General features: G+C 70.1%; 3 protein-coding genes across 4 annotated transcripts; 1 reads left to right on the forward strand and 2 right to left on the reverse strand.

Moving 5' to 3' along the window:
- Window positions 1-684: 684 nt before the first annotated feature.
- On the reverse strand, window positions 685-4,204 carry RAB5B (RAB5B, member RAS oncogene family). 2 transcript variants are annotated; one of them, XM_072031806.1, is made up of 6 exons: window positions 4,059-4,204; window positions 2,427-2,715; window positions 1,731-1,882; window positions 1,483-1,605; window positions 1,271-1,364; window positions 685-1,047 (listed from the first exon to the last, which is right to left on the reverse strand). In XM_072031806.1, the coding sequence occupies exons 2-6, from the start codon at window positions 2,587-2,589 to the stop codon at window positions 932-934; spliced, it is 648 nt and encodes a 215-aa protein (XP_071887907.1). In that variant the 5' UTR covers window positions 2,590-2,715; window positions 4,059-4,204; the 3' UTR covers window positions 685-931. The 2 variants fall into 2 exon arrangements, with proteins under 2 accessions (XP_071887907.1, XP_071887908.1); XM_072031807.1 differs by lacking the exon at window positions 4,059-4,204 and adding an exon at window positions 3,939-4,049.
- Window positions 4,205-6,350: 2,146 nt separating this feature from the next.
- On the reverse strand, window positions 6,351-10,590 carry CDK2 (cyclin dependent kinase 2). Its single transcript, XM_072031804.1, has 7 exons — window positions 10,356-10,590; window positions 10,196-10,273; window positions 9,419-9,536; window positions 9,172-9,342; window positions 8,992-9,093; window positions 7,155-7,358; window positions 6,351-6,929 (listed from the first exon to the last, which is right to left on the reverse strand). Exons 1-7 carry the CDS (start codon window positions 10,469-10,471, stop codon window positions 6,825-6,827), a joined length of 894 nt encoding a protein of 297 aa, XP_071887905.1. The 5' UTR covers window positions 10,472-10,590; the 3' UTR covers window positions 6,351-6,824.
- A 992-nt stretch (window positions 10,591-11,582) lies between these two features.
- On the forward strand, window positions 11,583-15,948 carry PMEL (premelanosome protein). Its single transcript, XM_072031796.1, is given in 13 exon segments — window positions 11,583-11,742; window positions 12,313-12,441; window positions 12,516-12,662; window positions 12,749-12,889; window positions 12,979-13,140; window positions 13,218-13,759; window positions 13,762-13,930; window positions 14,049-14,315; window positions 14,386-14,479; window positions 14,937-15,139; window positions 15,229-15,316; window positions 15,672-15,723; window positions 15,726-15,948. Coding segments are annotated over 13 exon segments (2,163 nt in total). The 5' UTR covers window positions 11,583-11,678; the 3' UTR covers window positions 15,831-15,948.
- Window positions 15,949-16,037: the final 89 nt, after the last annotated feature.

Consider the following 16,037-nt stretch of genomic DNA (forward strand, 5'->3'; position numbering starts at 1 on the left):
CTGGCACCAGCCCAAGGGTGCCGCACGCAACCGGGGGCGGCCACGGGGTCACCCCCCCCCCCGGGAAAAATCCCCGGGGAACGGGAGGAAAGGAACCGGGGCCGGGGGAGGCCGTGCCAACCGGGTGGGGACGGGCAAAGCGCGGGGTGCCAAAGCCCCCCGCCGTGCCGGGATCACCGGGGGGACGCTGAGGGGGTGGCGGGGACGGGCACGGCTCCACCGGGGGGTGCGGGGGGGTGAGCTCGGGGTCCCCGCGGGCTCCCCGCGTCCCCCCTCCCCCTGTGACAGGTTCCCAGGCACTTCCGATCCTCCAGCAAAGAAAGGCCACCGAGGAAGAAGGTAAGGGCACTGCAGCTCCCCCCCCACACCCCCCCCCAATGAGCAGCGAAACAGAAGAAAAAGGAGGGAAGAGAGGGGAAAAAAAAAAAAAAAGAAAATAAAAATAAAAATTACCCCATGGCAGCCCCCTCGGGAACGCCGCTCTGCGGGGGGCTGCTCCGGACCCCCCCTCACCGCCAAGCCGACGTCTGAGGGCGCCGCGGCCGCCTCCTGGCGAGGGACCGAGCGGGAATTCCCAAAGCAAAAGGGGAGGTGGCAGGGAGGGGGGGGCGCAGGGGGGGGCGGGAGGGGAGTCGGGTCGCTCTCTGCACCTATGATACAAAGTGAAGAAGAGTTCGGTGCTGGACGTTCAGTCCCCGGCGGGTCTGGTTCCAGGCCATTGGGGGGGGGAACGGGGGCTCCGGCGGCGGCTCTGAAGCGTTAAAAAGTGCAGTTAGACGGAGCTGGGGGGGGGCGGGGGGGGGCTGCTGCCCACGGGTCTCAGTGTGCCGGAACGGAGGGGGTGTGGAGGATTTGGGGGGGGGGGGGGGGCGGGGGGGGGGACACGTTAACGGCTTCGCTCTTCCTCGCCCGCGCTGCCGCCGGCCGCCCTTCAGTTGCTACAGCACTGGCTCTTGTTCTGCTGGCTCTGCTCGTGGAGGTCCACGCCTCTGCTCCTCCCCGCCGCGCCGCTCGTGCTCTGGGGCTCGCTCTTTGGCAGCTTCTTGGCTGGGGGGGGGGAGGCAGACAGGCGGGGGGGGGCGTCAGGAGGTGCTCAGCACCCCCACGGGCAGATCCCGGCTGTCTCCGTGCTTCCCGGGGGGGAAAAACCCCCCTGAGCCCCCCCTGCGCTCACCGGCCCTGCCGCGGAGCCGCCGTGGGGTGGGACCCCCAGGGGCTCTGCCCCACACAGCCCGGCTGGGCCCCCCCCGCAGCCCCCCCCCAGCCTCACCGATGGCCAGGAAGAGGTCGTTGACGTTCATCGCCGTCTTGGCCGACGTCTCCATGAACAGGAGGCTGTTGTCATCTGCGTAGGCCTGCGCCTCCTGGAACCGACACCGGCACCGGGCTGAGGGCTCGGCGGCCGCGGGCAGGACCGGCCCCGGCCCCGACCCCGTCCCCGACCCCATCCCCGACCCCAAAGCGCCCGGGAGCGGCGCTCACCTCGTACTCCACCATGCGCTTGCTGGCCAGGTCGGCTTTGTTGCCGGCCAGGGCGATGACGATGCTGGGGCTGGCTTGTCTCTGCAGCTCCTTCACCCATGTCTTCGCCCGTGCAAACGTTTCCTGCGAGCAGAGGGGGGGGCTCGAGGCCGAGTCTGGCGGCAGCACCTCACCGGGACCCCCCCGCCAGGCACCGGGACCCCCTGGTGAGGCACCGGGACGCCCCCCCCCCAGCCTGCGGTGCTCACCTGGTTGGTGATGTCGTAGACCACGATGGCCGCCTGCGCCCCCCGGTAGTACATGGGGGCCAGGCTGTGGTACCGCTCCTGCCCGGCCGTGTCCCAAATCTCAAATTTCACCGTTGTGTCGTCCAGGCAGACGGACTGTGTGAGAAACGCCGCTGGGGGGGGGCGGGGAGGAGAGAATTAGCTTCAAACGGCCGCCCCCCAGCACCCTGCCTGCCCCCAAATGGTGCTGGGGGGGACGCAGACCCCCAGCACCCTGCCTGCCCCCACCCAGACCCTGGGGGATGTGGAGCTGGGTGTGTGGGGAGCCCGTGGCCCCTTGGACACTGCTGGGAGCGTACGGAGCTGCTCCACACGAGCGGTGGGGCTTTTTGGGGGATGAGCAGGACTCCTGCGTTGTGCCCCACAGAATTATCCCTGCGAGACCACAGCCGAGGCGTGGGGACTGCGCCGAGAGCCCGGCCCCCCCAGGAGGCTGCAGGGGGGCTCTCCCCCTCTCCCCAAAAGCGCTCGCGTGGCTCATCCACGGATTGCAGCCGCCAGCACGAGCCCAGAGCCCGACACTGGCCGGTGCGGGAAGGAAATCAAACCGGAGCGAGGCAAAACGCGCACAGACGGTGGCTCCGGGAGCTCGGAGTCCCCGGTGCGTGGCTCCCTGGTGCCGCCGTGCCCCGTGGGCGGGTGCCGCGGCCGACTCACCCCCGATGGTGCTCTCCTGGTACTCGTGGAACTGCCCCTTGACGAAGCGCAGCACCAGGCTGGATTTCCCCACCGCCGACTCGCCCAGCAGCACCAGCTTGAACTGACAGATTTTGCTCGCTTGGGCCTGCCCATTCGGCCTGGCGGCTCCTCTGCTGGTCATGGCCGGGCTCCTGCTGCTGCTGCTGCTGCGCCGCGCGCCCTGCGAGGGGGGAAGGCAGCGACGCCGCGGCACCGAGCGGGGATCCGCTGGGCTGGGATCCGCTGGGCTGGGACCCGCTGGGCAGTGCTGCGAGGGGAGCAGAGCGGAGCCATCAGCACGGCACAGACCCCCCGCACCCCACGAGGAGCAGCCCCTGCAGCCAATTCCAGCTCCCTGGGGGTGATCCCGGCACCGGGGGGGGGTCCCAGGAGCTCCCCCCCGGCCACAGCGCGGATTCCTCGGCTGCCTCCCTCCCTGCCCGCCCCGAGGAGGGGCTGCACAAACTCCCGGCCCGGCCTCCGAGTTCCTCAGCCCGCTTTGGGTTGGATTTTTATTATTTTTTTTTCATTTTTCCCCTCCCGTTTCCTCCCCCCGGTGCTGGGGGTCCCCGCACACCCCGAGGGGTCGCTGCCGGGGGAGCCCCGCAGCTCGGGGGCCTGCAGGGAGCCAGCTTTGGGGTTTCTTTAGGGCCAATCTCCCCCCCCCCCCCAATCCCATCCCCTCTCGGGGCTCTCCGGTCCCCCGGTAGGGATTTACAAACCGGCAGCAGGACGGGGACAGCGCAGAGCTGACACCGGGGACGCCACCGGGTGCCGGTTCCCCCCCTGTTCCCGTTCCCCCCCGGTGCTGGCGGGGCGCAGAGTGCCCCCTCCCACCCCCAGCACCCCCCCGGGGCTCAGCACCCCCCCAGCTCCCGGGACCGGCGCTGCCCCGGGCCCACCGGTGACACCCACGGGCACCTCCCGGGGCCGAGCTCCGCCGGTGGGGGACCGGGAGCCCCCGGCGGGCCCCGGGGTTGCGCCAGCCCCGCGGGGTAACGGCTTTCCGGTGCCACCCGGCCCCGCTGTGGCCCAACCGCGGGCCCGGTGGAGGCTCAGGGGGGAGGAGCGGGGAGCGCGGCTCGGCCCCCCCCGGTACACCGGGCCCGGTTACCGCCGGGAACCCCCGGCCGCGCACCGGGCACACCGGGAGCACCGGTCCCATGGCGGAGGAGCACCGGGGGGGTCCCGGGACACCCCCGGCAGCCCGGAGGCCGCACGGAGCCCCCGGTACCGAGCGCCGAGCCGCGGCAGCGCCGCCCGCCCGCCCCCACCGGAGCCCTCCCGGGGCGGCCCCCCCGGTACCGGCCCCGGTGGCTCAGGGGGGACCCGCTGGGGACCGGCCGCGCTCCGCACCCCCCCTCCCCGGTACCTCCCCGGTACCTCCCCGGTACCGCCGGGCCACGGAGCCCCCGGGGGCCGGGCAGGGAGCGGCGGCACCGGGAGGGCCCCGGGGGTCCCCGCCCCGACCGGCGGCGGCCGCGGCCTCACCGGGACGGGCCCGGAGGCAGCGCCAGGCCCCGGCTCTCCGGTTCCGGTTCCCGGTTCCGGTTCCCGGTTCCGGTTCCGGTCACGGCCCCGGCCCAGCCCCCCCCGCCCCCCCCCCGGTACCTGCGGCGGCCCCGGCTCCCGTCGCGGCCCGAGCACACAAACAGCGCCTGGGCCCCGCCCTCCCCGCCCGGGGCGGGACCGCGGCCCGGTTCGGCCAATCAGCGCCGCGCGGCGGGGCGCTGGACCCGCCTCTTCCTCCCGGCTCGGCCAATCGGGGCTGAGGTTGGCGCGTCAGCGGCCCCGCCCAACGCAGCGCAGCCAATGGGGGCCTGCGGGGACCGGGGGTCACGTGGGGGCCTTCGGGACCCCCCCCCCGGGGGTCGTGGGGGCCTTATAGGGGCGGGGGGGGCGTTATAGGGACACAGCGGGGGGATATGGGGGCCCTGTAGGCGTGTATGGGCCCTACAGGGGCCTGGGGTCACAAATGGGCCCTATAGGGACCGGTACAGGCCCCGTATGGACCTGCCTTGGGGGGCGTGTGGGCCCTATAGGGGCATGGGGATGGGTACAGGCCCTATAGGGACCGGGGTGACCCATAGGGACCAGTATGGACTCTGTAGGGACCCACCTAGGGGGATATACAGGCCTTATATGGACCTGGGGATGTGTATGGGCCCTATAGGGACCGGGGTTATCTATAGGGATCAGTATGGACTCTATAAGGACTCACCATGGGGGACATATGGGCCCTATAGGGATCTGGGGCCCTATATGGACCTTAGTGTTGTGTATGGTCTCTATAGGGACCATCATGGGCACTGTATGGACCTACCTGGGAGAACATATGAGCCCTATAGGGAGCTGGGGGCATGTATGGGCCCTATGGAGACCTAGGGTCATGTACGGGGCCTATAGGGACAAGTATGGGCCCTGTATGGACCTACCTGGGTGGATGTGTGGGCCCTATAGAGACCACTATAGACCCTGTAGGGACCCACCTTGGGGGACATACAGGCCCTATAGGGACCTGGGACATATATGGGCCCTATACGGACCTTGGTGTTGTATATGGTCTCTATAGGGACCATCATGGGCGCTGTATGGACCTACCTGAGAGGACATATGAGCCCTATAGGGACCTGAGAATGTGTATGGGAACTAAAGAGACCAGTATGGACCCTATAGGGACCTACCTTAGGGGACATATGAGCCCTATAGGGACCTGGGGATGTGTATGGGGCCTATAGGGAACAGTATAGGCCCTGCAGGGACCTACCTGGGGGGACACATCGGCCTTATATGGACCTGGGGGTTGTGTATGGGGCCTGTAGGGACCCACCTGCGAACATGTATGGGCCCTATAGGGACCTTGGGGTCACATATGAGCCCTATAGGGACCGGTATGGGCCCTGTATGGACCTACCTGGGGGGATGCGTGGGCCCTACAGAGACCACTATGGACCCTGTAGGGACCTCCCCTGGGGGACATACAAGCCTTATAAGGACCTGGGGATGTGTTTGGGCCCTATAGAGACCGATATAGGCCCTGTAGGGACCTACCTAGGGGGACATATGTACCCTATAGGGACTGGTATGGACTCTGTAGGGACCCACTTGGGGGACATATGGGCCTTACAGGGACCTGAGGACATGTATGGGCCCTATAGGGACCTTGGGGTCACATAGGGGCCCTATAGGGACTGCTATGGGCGCTGTATGGACCTACCTGAGGTGGTATGAGCCCTATAGGGACCTGGGGATGTGTATGGGGCCTATAGGGACTCAGGGGACACGTAGAACCTACGGAGACAGCCGGGCATGTATAAGCCCTATAGGGACTATGGTGAACATATGGAACCTATAGGGACTGAGTGTCACGTACAGGCCCTCTAGGGATTCTGGGGGGAGTGTGGTCCCTATGAATGCCCATATGGACCCTACAGGGACTGCAGAGAACGTGGATGGACCCTATAGGGACCTGGGTGCACGTAAGGGCCCTACAGGGACCATGGGGCACATACGAGCCCTATAGACCGGGGCGGGGGCACGTATGGGCCCTATAGTGACTGCAGGGAAGGCGTAGGCCCTATAGGGACCTGCAGGACACGTATGGAACCGGGGGGGGTGACAAAGCCCTTAAAGGGACTCAGGAGCACAGACAGGACCTGGGGGGGTCTGTGGGGCACATACGGGCCTGTAGGGCCCTGGGGGGGGGGGGGGCGGCTGGGGCCCATGGGACACATATGGGGCGGCCACACAGCGGCCCTATAGACACATGGGGGGGCTGGGCACGCACAGGGGGTTGGGGGGGGGGGGCCCACACTCTGGGGGTCCCCAAAGCAGGGGGGGGAAGGCGCAGACCCCCCCCCCGTGTCCGTGTCCCCCCCCCCCCCCGAGCAGAGGCGGCAGCGCTGCACGCGGAGCTTTATCGGGTACAAAAGGCAGTGAGGAAACCCCGCGGCACGACAAAAAGGGGGGGGGGGGAAATAAAGGGGGGGGGGCACACAACGCAAGGGGCTCCCCCCCCCCCCCTAAAACCGCGCTGCGGGAATGGGAGAGGAAGGGGGGGGGGTGAAGGCGCTGGGCCCCCCCAGCAGGGCCGTAAGTGCCAAGAGCCTGGGTGGGGAGGGGGCCACTGGAGGGGGGGGCGGCTCCTCTCCGGGGGGCTGCGTCCTTGAGGGGGGGGGGCTCTGCCCCGAGCAGTCCTTGGGGGGCCAGCAGGGAGCTGGTGGGGGGTCCCAGAGCGTGGGGGGGGAGTCCCAGAGTGTGTGTGGGGGGGTCCCGGCGCCGTCACCTCCGCACGTGGGGGCCGAGGGCTCCTCGCTGGTTCTTGTGGGGGGGTGTGGGGGGGGGACACAAGGGGCCAGCCCCCCCCCCCCCCAAGGCTCACAGCCGCAGGTTGGGGACCACCTTGGTGACGTCGTGGAAGAAGGGGTGGCGCAGCGCCGCCTTGGCCGAGATGCGCTTGTTGGGGTCGTAGTGCAGCATTTGCTGGGGGGGGGGGGACAAAAATAAAATAAATAAATAAAAAATAATAAAAAATAAAATAATAAAATAAAATTAATAAAATTAATAAAATTAAAAAAATAAAAATAATAAAAAATATGAAATATAAAAAATAAAAAATGAATAAAATAAATAAAATAAATGGGATGAGGGTGAATTGAGGGGGGGTCGGAACCCCTCCAGGTGCCCCCCCCGGGGCCGGGGGCTCACCGCCAGCAGTTTGTGGCCGTCCTCGTCCAGCGGTGGCACCAACTTGCCCAGGTCCTGGCGCGCCCAGCGGGGGAAGGTGGGTTTGTAGTCGGGCAGCGCGGTGACCCCCGGCCACGCCGCCTCGTCCGGGGTGCCCAGCGTGCGGAAGATGCGGAAGAGCTGATCGATCTCCGAGTCCCCCGGGAACAGCGCCCGCCGCATCACCTTTTTGGGATGGGGGGGGGGTTTGGGGATCAATGTTGGGGATTGGGGGGGGTTTGGGGGTCAACAGGGGGGGATGGGGGGGTTTGGGGGTCAACGGGGGGCATTGGGGGGGTTTGGGGGGGTTTGGAGGTCAATGGGGGGCATTGGGGGGGGTTTGGGGGGGGTTGGGGGTCAACAGGGGGATTGGGGGGGCTTGGGGGTCAACGGGGGGCATTGGGGGGGGTTGGGGGTCAACGGGGGCATTGGGGGGTTTGGGGTCAATGGAGGGGATTGGGGGGGTTTGGGGGTCAACAGGGAGCATTGGGGGGGGTTTGGGGGTCAACGGGGGGCCTTGGGGGATTTGGGGGGGTTTGGAGGTCAATGGGGGGCATTGGGGGGGGTTTTGGGGGGGTTAGGGGTCAACAGGGGGAGATTGGGGGGGGCTTGGGGGTCAACGGGGGCATTGGGGGGGGTTGGGGGTCAACGGGGGGGGATTGGGGGGCTTTGGGGGTCAACGGGGGGCATTGGGGGGGTTTGGGGGGTTTGGAGGTCAATGGGGGGCATTGGGGGGGGTTGGGGGGGGTTAGGGGTCAACGGGGGGGATTGGGGGGGGCTTGGGGGTCAACGGGGGTCATTGGGGGGGTTTGGGGGGTCAACAGGGGGCATTGGGGGGGGTTTGAGGGTCAACAGGGGGGATTGGGGGGGGGTTTGGGGGTCAACAGGGGGCATTGGGGGGGGTTGGGGGTCAATGGGGGAGCGCTCGGCGCCAGGAAGGGTTGGGGTTGGGGTGAGGGGACCCCGCGGGGCAGGGATCAAACGGCCCCCACGCCCCCCTCGTGACCGGCCCCGTGATGTGGGGCTGGGGGTGGGGGCTCACATGATGCCGGTTGTTCGCGTGCCCCCCCCTCCCTCCTGGTGGCCACACAGCCCCCTTTGTGCCCCCGCTGCCTGCGGCGGGTGCTGGCCCCGCGTGGGGAAATGTCAGGGGTGGGATGGGGGGGGGGGAAAGGGGGTGGGACAGGGGGATGGGGGGGGGCTGGGGTGTCCCTGGGGGAGGTTCTGGGGGTCCCTGGGGTGTCCCTTGGCTACGTCCTGGGGGTCCCTGAGGTGACCCCAGGGTAGGTCCCAGGGGACCCTGGGGTAGGTCCTGGGGGTCCCTGTGGTGTCCCTCGGGTAGGTCCTGGTGTCCCCAGGGTGTCCCAAGGGTGCCACCACGGAGCCCCCAGTGTCCCCAAGGCACACCCTGCTTTGTCTGCAGGGTGTCCCCAAACCAGACCGTGGTGTCCCCAGGGTGCCACCAGTGCCTGGGGTGTCCCCAGGGTGCCACCATGGTGTCCCCTTGGTGTCCCCAGGGCACATCCTGGGGTGGCACCAGCACCAGGGGTGTCCCCAGGGTGCCACCACAGCCCCCTTGGTGTCCCCAGGGCACATCCCCGGTGTCCCCAGGGTGCCACCGGTGCCCAGGGTGTCCCTAGGGTGCCACCATGGCATCCCCTTGGTGTCCCCAGGGCGCATCCCAGGGCATCCCCAAGGTGCCACCAGGACACGACCTCATCGCGAGGACACCCATGGGTGGCAGCCACCGCCACGGGGGGGGGGGGGGTCGTGGCTTTGCTCCCCTTCACCCGTTGCCCCCCCCGGGCCCCCCCCTCACCATCTCAGCGAAGATGCAGCCCAGGCTCCAGATGTCCACGGCGGTGGAGTAATACTTGCAGCCCAGCAGGATTTCGGGGGGCCGGTACCACAACGTCACCACCTGGGGTGGGGGACACGGGGGGGGCGCAGTGAGCACGGGGCCGCCCCCCTCTCGCCCCCCCTTTTTCCCCGTGCCCACCTCGTGCGTGTAGGTTCGCAGGGGCACCCCGAAGGCGCGGGCCAGCCCGAAATCCGCCAGCTTGATGGCGCCGTCGGCGTTGATGAGGAGGTTTTGGGGCTTGAGGTCGCGGTGCAGCACGCGGTGCGCGTGGCAGAACGCCAGGCCCTGCAGCAGCTGGAACAGGTAGCTCTGCGGGGGGGGGTCAGCGCCTCCCCCTGACCCTAACCGTGTCCCCTTCCCCCCCCCCCCGAAGCCCCCCGCGCACCTTGATGAGGGGCAGGGCGATGCCGAGGGAGGAGTCGTCCATGAATTTCTTCAGGTCCTGGTGCAGGAACTCGAAGACCAGGTACAGCTTGTTCTCCGTGTGGATCACGTCCAGCAGCCTGAGGGGGGGTGGGGGGGGGGGGACTGGGCTGGCACCGCCACCCCCCTGCCCCCCCCCGCCCACGCCCCCAGCACCCAGCCCCTGGTACCGTGGTACTGCCCCCCCCCCCCCCACATACATCCTGCAGACCCTGGTACTGCCCCACTGCCAAATCCCAGCCCCCCCCCCAGATCCCCAATAGAGCCCCCCCGCAGCCCCCAGCCCCCCCCACTGCTCCCCCAGCCCCCCCTACTGCCCCCTCAGCCCCCCAGTATTGATCCCCCCAGCCTCCAGACACCCCCCCACTGCCCCCCCAAGCCCCCAGCCCCCCAGCACTGCCCCCCAGCCCCCCCTACTGCCCCCCCCAGCCCTTCCCCCCCCAGCCTCCAGCCCCCCCCACTCCCCCCATCCTCCAGCACTGCCCCCCCAAGATCCCAGCCCCCCCCCCCAACTCCACATCCCACCCCCCTCGGCGCCCCCCCCCCCAAAATCCCACCCCCTCCCCTGCATCCCCCATCCCCCATACTGCCCCCCCCACAGTGTCCCCGGTGTTCCCTCCCCCCCGGCTCTCCCCCCCCCCGCTTCCTCCACCTCCCCCATCCCCTCCCCGGTCCCTCCCTCCCCCCGGGACCCCCCCCCTCTCCGGTCCCCCCCCCCCGTAGTGCCCCCCCCTCTGACTTGACGATGTTGGGGTGTTTCAGCTCCTTCAGCAGCGAGATCTCCCGGATGGCCGTGCTGGGGACACCCTCGGTTTCCCTGCGGGGGCAACCGGGCTGAGCCCCCCCCGGTGCCGGTACCCCCCCCCCGGTGCCGGTACCCCCCCCCCCGGTGCCCTCACGTGTCCAGCCGGATCTTTTTGAGCGCCACCACCTCCCCCGTGACCTTGTTCCGGGCCTTGTAAACGACGCCGTAGGTGCCCTCCCCGATCTTCTCCACCTTCTGGAAGTTCTCCATGGGGCAGCCCCGGGGGGGGGGGGGAACGGCCCCGGGGTGGGGGGGGGGGTCCCGGCGGTCCCGGGCCGGGCGCGAAACGATCGCGGCCGCCGCTTGCCCGCGGCGCGCCACAACGCGGCCGGCCCCGCCCCCGCCACTTCCCGCCTTCCCTGGCCACGCCCCCCGCGCCGCCCCATTGGCCGAGCGGGCGGGCGGCGCGGGAGATGCCTTAAAGGGGCAAGGGCCGGCCGCGGGGGGGCGCTGCCCAGCGGGAGGAGACGAGCGGGTGGGGCCCCACCGCGGCACCGCGGCTGGGTGGGGGGCTCGGGGGTCGCCCCCGGTCCTGTGCGCACGGTGTCACGGACGTGGTGTCACCCCCACGATCCCGGGGGCACAATGCCACGGACACGGGGTCACACGCGTGACCCCACAGACAGCGTGGCCCACAGACAGCGTGACCCCACGGACACATCCCATGGGCACGGGGTCACACACGCAGCCCCCACGCGCGTGGGCCCGTGGGCACGGTATCACACGCACGACCCCACGGACACGACCCCATGGGCACGGGGTCACGTCCAGGGTCCCCCGGACACCGTGGCACACACAGACCCCATACAAGCAGTCCCACAGACACCGCGTCACACCCACAGCCCCATGGACACCGCCCAACGACATGGCCCCACGGACATGGTCCCACGTTCACCCCCCCCCCGCCAGCCCAGGGCACCGTCAGGACCCCGAGGTCCTGCCCCAGGCTGTGCTGGGGACAGACCCGCAACGACCCCAAAGCAGACGGGGGGCCCGTGTGGGTGCGCCCCACCCCGTGGGGGGCTTGGGGGCCACGTCCCAGGTTCCAGCTGCACCCAGCACTCGGCCCGGGCACCGCGGTGCCCACGAGCGTGGGGCAGTGGCAGCCACGGGGCATGGGGGAGAAGCTGCCCCGAGCCCCCCAGAGGGGTCCCAGCCTGCCCCGAGCCCCCACCTGCCCGGTTGGAGCCATGTCCAGGAGCGTGTGACCGGGCCGGGAGGAAGCGCGGGGCCGCACAGACACACGTGTGCACACGCATGCACACACGTGCACACACGTGCCCACCCGCAGCCCCGCCAGGGCCGTCCCGCGGGGAGGGGCTATGCAAAGGAGACCCCTTCTTATCCCCCCGCCGCCGCTGCCTTCGCCTCTCCCGGGAGCCTGAGCGCAAGGAGGCGAGAAGAGAGCGGCCGGAGCATGCGGGTGCACGGGGCCATCGCGCTGCTGGGGGCCCTCCTGGCCCTGGCCACGGCGCAGGACCGTAAGTGGGGCCGGGGGCTGCGGCTGCCGGGGGCCCGATGGAAACGGGGGGCTCCGTGGGGTGGTCCCGGCTGCGAGAGGCAGCCCCCGGTACCTTGGGGACCCCCGAGCGGTGAGGGGATGGGGCTGGGAGCCTGCTGGAGCTGGAGCAGGCAGGGAGCAGGATCAGCCCCTGTGGCCCCCAGGGTGGGGTCTGCACTGGGTGTGCCCCCCTGCCAGCACGGGGGGCCCGTCCCAGTGCGTGGGGGAGCCCCCAGGACAGGGGCTGCTCAGGGGGTCCCCATCCTCGCATGTCCCTGTGGGGTCCCCAAGCTGCAGCGGATGGGGCTGAGATGGGGGCCGGGGGCTGCCCACCCCCAAACGGGGGGCGCGGGGGGAGCGCTCGCCCTGTGCTGCGGCCGGCTCAGCTGAGAGTCACATGAAGGGGCTTTGGGCAGCGCCCAGCGCCATGTGATGGCTTTGCCCCGCGCCGCAGCCTGAGCCCATCACGTGTCCCCCCGGGGCTCCGAAAGGAGGCCCTGCCAGGAGCCCCGGGGGTGCCACGCACGTCCTCGGCCCTTCTCCCCCGCAGGAGCCGGTGGCCAGAGCCGTGGCCGGAGCCAGATGTGGAGAGGGCGGCCGTCGGCGTTCCGGAGCTGGAACTCGGGGCTGTACCGGCCGTGGCAGGAGGGGACGGCGCGGCAGAGGGACTGCTGGCGAGGTGGGTACGGGGCGGCACGGGGACGCTGCCCGCGGCGACGGTCCCTGAACCACCCCAAAACCCGTGCCCGACAGGCGGCGACGTCACCTTCGACATCAGCAACGACGCCCCCACCATGGCCGGTGCCAAGGCCACCTTCTCCATCGCCCTGCGCTTCCCCGGCACGCAGACGGCGCTGCCCGACGGCCGCGTGGTGTGGAGCCAGAACTGCACCGTCAACGGTCAGAGCCTGCCTGACGCCCCCCGCCCCGTCCCCGATGGGGGCCGCGGCCGCCCCCGCGCCACGCTCAGCGTCTGGTCCCCGCAGGCAGCCGCGTCACGCAGGGTGACCCCGTCTTCCCGGAGCAGCTGGCCGAGGGCTCGGACGGCGTCTTCCCCGATGGGCAGCCCTTTCCCCGCAGTGCCTGGGGCAAGCGTGAAAAATTCGTCTACGTGTGGTGGACGTGGGGTGAGGCCCCCGTTCCCGGGCACCGTGTCCCCGCTCCCCGGCACCGCGGCGTCCCCGCGGCCGGCGCTTGAGCCCTGCCGTCCCCGCAGGGCGCTACTGGCAGGTGGTGGACGGCGCCACGTCGCAGCTGACGGTGGGGACGGACGGGGTGGCCCTGGGCTCCTACACCATGGAGGTGGTCGTCTACCACTACCGCGGCAGCCAGAAGTTCATCCCCATCGGCCGCGCCAGCACCCAGTTCAGCATCACAGGTAGGTGCCGGGCACGCGGTGGGGACGATGGCGACGCGGTGGCACCGGCCGAGCTGACGGCGCCTGCGTGACCCCAGACCAGGTGCCCTTGGCCGTGGACGTGTCGCAGATGGAGGCGGTGGGCGACGGGCGCTTCGTGCGCAACCACCCCGTGGCCTTCAGCGTGCAGCTGCACGACCCCAGCCACTACCTGCGCGACGCCGACATCTCCTACTCCTGGGATTTCGGGGACCAGAGCGGCACCCTCATCTCCCGCAGCGCCGTCGTCACCCACACCTACCTGGAGGCCGGGTCCTTCACCGCCCGCCTGGTGCTGCAGGCGGCCATCCCGCTCAGCACCTGCGGCACCTCCGTGGCCCCCGTCGTCGACCCCACCACCGGGATGGCGCCCTCGGAGGGCCCCACGGCCACGCAGCCAGCGGGTCCCACCGCCGGCACCGCTATGGGGTCCGGCACCGCTGCGGCACCCGGCACTGCTGCAGCATCCGGCACCGCTGTGGCGCCTGGAACCGCTGCGGCACCCGGCACCTCAGCACCCGTAGGGTCTGGGGAGCTCGTGGAGCCCGTGGAGGCATCCGTGGCTGCGCCTTTGGATCCTGCTGCTACTGAGCCCGTCCTGTCCTGGCGCTCAGCACCGCGGTGGCCGGCGCAGCAGCTGCTACGGATCCTGCTGGTACCACCGCAGAGCCCCTGCTCCTCGCCTCCGTGTCCCCGGCTGGGGACGTGCTGGGCACCGCGGCCCCCACGGCTGCGGGGGGAACCGTGGCTGCGGGGGTAACTGTGGCTGCAGGTGGGTGCTGCCCCCGTGGGGCAGGGGAGGTCGGGTCACGTCTCGGGGGTCCTGCGAGGGGACAGTTTGGTCCCTTCCTGCCCTTCCCCAGCCACTTCTCTGCCGGGGTCTCCTGCAGGCGCGGTGACAGCTGGGGACGTGGCTGGGGACACGGCTGGGGACGTGGTGACAGCCACAGCTGGGGGCACAGCTGAATCCATAGAAGATGCCACAGTGGGAGCAACAGTGGGAGCCACAGCAGGAGCCACAGCAGGAGCCACAGCAGGAGCCACGGCCACCCCCGGCGAGCCCCTGGCACTGGTGAAGCGCCAGGCGCCCGCGGCTGAGCCCACGGGCTGCGTCCTGTACCGCTACGGCACCTTCTCCGCCCAGCTCGACATCGTCCGTGAGTGCCGGGGACCAGGGGGGGGGGACCCGGAGGGGCCGGCCCTGCCCTGACACCGCGTCCCTTGCAGAGGGAGTCGAGAGCGTGGCCATCGTGCAGGTGGTGCCCGTGGTGCCCGAGGGCAGCGGGAACAGCGTGGAGCTGACGGTGACGTGCGAGGGGAGGTGAGGGCAGCTGGGGGCTGGGGCTGGAGTTGGGGATGGCGTGGGGATGGTGCCAGGGCTGGGGATGGCTCGGGGAGGATGAACGGACCCAGGTTAGAGGATGGGGACGGGGGGGGGACCTTGGTCTGGAGCTGGAAGCGGGGTGGGACCCTGGTGTGGAACTGGGGATGGGCTGGGGGCACTGGTGTGGAGCTGGGGACAGGGTGGGGACCCTGATGTGGGGCTGGGGACCACATGGGGACCACATCCAGGCCATGGGGCTGGGGCCAGCTCAGACTCGATGTCCCAGAGCTGAGTGGGGACCACAACCACAAGCTGGGGCCAGCTCGGAGGCAGCGCCCAGGGCTGGCACAGGGACGAGGGCACGAGCAGGGGGGGGCAGTGCAGGACCCACACCGTGGGGCTGTGCCGGGTGCCGGGGGGGGGCCCTGCCGACCCCTTCCCTGTCCCCCACCAGCCTGCCCGAGGAGGTGTGCACCGTGGTGGCGGACGCCGAGTGCCAGACGGCGCAGACGCAGACGTGCTCGGCCGTGGCGCCGGCGCCCGGCTGCCAGCTGGTGCTGCGCCAGGACTTCAACCAGTCCGGCCTCTACTGCCTCAACGTCTCCCTGGCCAACGGCAACGGGCTGGCCGTGGCCAGCACCCGCGTGGCCGTCGGAGGTAGGAACGGGACCGGGACCGGGCAGGGGGGAGGCGGGGGGGTTGGGGGGGTCAGGGGGGCCGGGGGTGCTCAGCTGCCTCTGCCCCAGGAACTGCCCCGGCCGCCGGCGGGACCACGCTCACCGTGGGGCTGGTGCTGATCGCCGCTGCCCTGGGCACTGCTGCGTACACCTACCGGTGAGCATGGCCGGGGGGGGGGCACCGCAATGTGGGGGGGGGCTGCAAAATGGGGAGGGCACCGCAATGTGGGGGGCACTGCAATATGGGGAGGGGACACCACAATATGGGGAGGGGGCACCGCATATAAGGAGGGGGCACTGGAATATGGGGGGCACCACATCGTGGGAGGGGGCACTTCAAAATGGGTAGGGGGCACCGCAATATGGGGGGGACACCATAACGTGGGGGGGGGCACTGCAAAATGGGGAGAGGACACCACAATATGAGGGAACACTGCAAAATGGGGAGGGGGCACCGCAACACAGGGGCTCAGCCCCAGCCCCCCCATGCTAACCCCCTCTCTGCCCCCCAGCCGAGTGAAGTACAGCCCGCTGCTGGCCGCGGCCCCCCCGGCCCCCGCCCCCGGGGCTGGCTGCCCCCCGGTGCCACCCTCCGCCTGCTGCTGCGCCAGGTTTTCGGGGGGGCTCCCAGTGGCGAGAGCAGCCCCCTGCTCCGCGCCAACACCGTGTAGGGGCTGCGGGGATCCCCCCCCCCCCATCACCAGCACTGCGCCCCCCGCCTGGCCCGAGCCCCCAGGACGCGGGGGGGCCTCGTGCCTTGGGTGCCACGAATAAAGGCTCAGCTCTGTCCCTGCTTTGTCTGGTTGCATGGGGGGGGGGCGGGGGGCCAGGGCTGAGCCCCCCAGGAGAGGCACGGCCCAGCGCCCGTCCGGCCGCCG

This window comes from Anas platyrhynchos, chromosome 34 (genome assembly GCF_047663525.1).
Source record: "Anas platyrhynchos isolate ZD024472 breed Pekin duck chromosome 34, IASCAAS_PekinDuck_T2T, whole genome shotgun sequence".
NCBI classification, from domain to species: domain Eukaryota; kingdom Metazoa; phylum Chordata; class Aves; order Anseriformes; family Anatidae; genus Anas; species Anas platyrhynchos.

What these genes read in the sequence shown, in the direction of transcription:
- RAB5B (XM_072031806.1), bottom strand. Translation starts at nt 2,589, where the DNA reads ATGACCAGCAGAGGAGCCGCCAGGCCGAATGGGCAGGCCCAAGCGAGC. An exon ending in CCAGGAGAGCACCATCGGGG is followed by an intron (nt 1,883 to 2,426) that starts GTGAGTCGGCCG and finishes GCCCCCCCCCAG; the next exon opens with CGGCGTTTCTCACACAGTCC. An exon ending in AGCGCATGGTGGAGTACGAG is followed by an intron (nt 1,365 to 1,482) that starts GTGAGCGCCGCT and finishes TGTCGGTTCCAG; the next exon opens with GAGGCGCAGGCCTACGCAGA.
- CDK2 (XM_072031804.1), bottom strand. Translation starts at nt 10,471, where the DNA reads ATGGAGAACTTCCAGAAGGTGGAGAAGATCGGGGAGGGCACCTACGGC. An exon ending in TCGCCCTGCCCCTCATCAAG is followed by an intron (nt 9,343 to 9,418) that starts GTGCGCGGGGGG and finishes CCCCCCCCGCAG; the next exon opens with AGCTACCTGTTCCAGCTGCT. An exon ending in TGCGAACCTACACGCACGAG is followed by an intron (nt 9,094 to 9,171) that starts GTGGGCACGGGG and finishes CCCCCACCCCAG; the next exon opens with GTGGTGACGTTGTGGTACCG.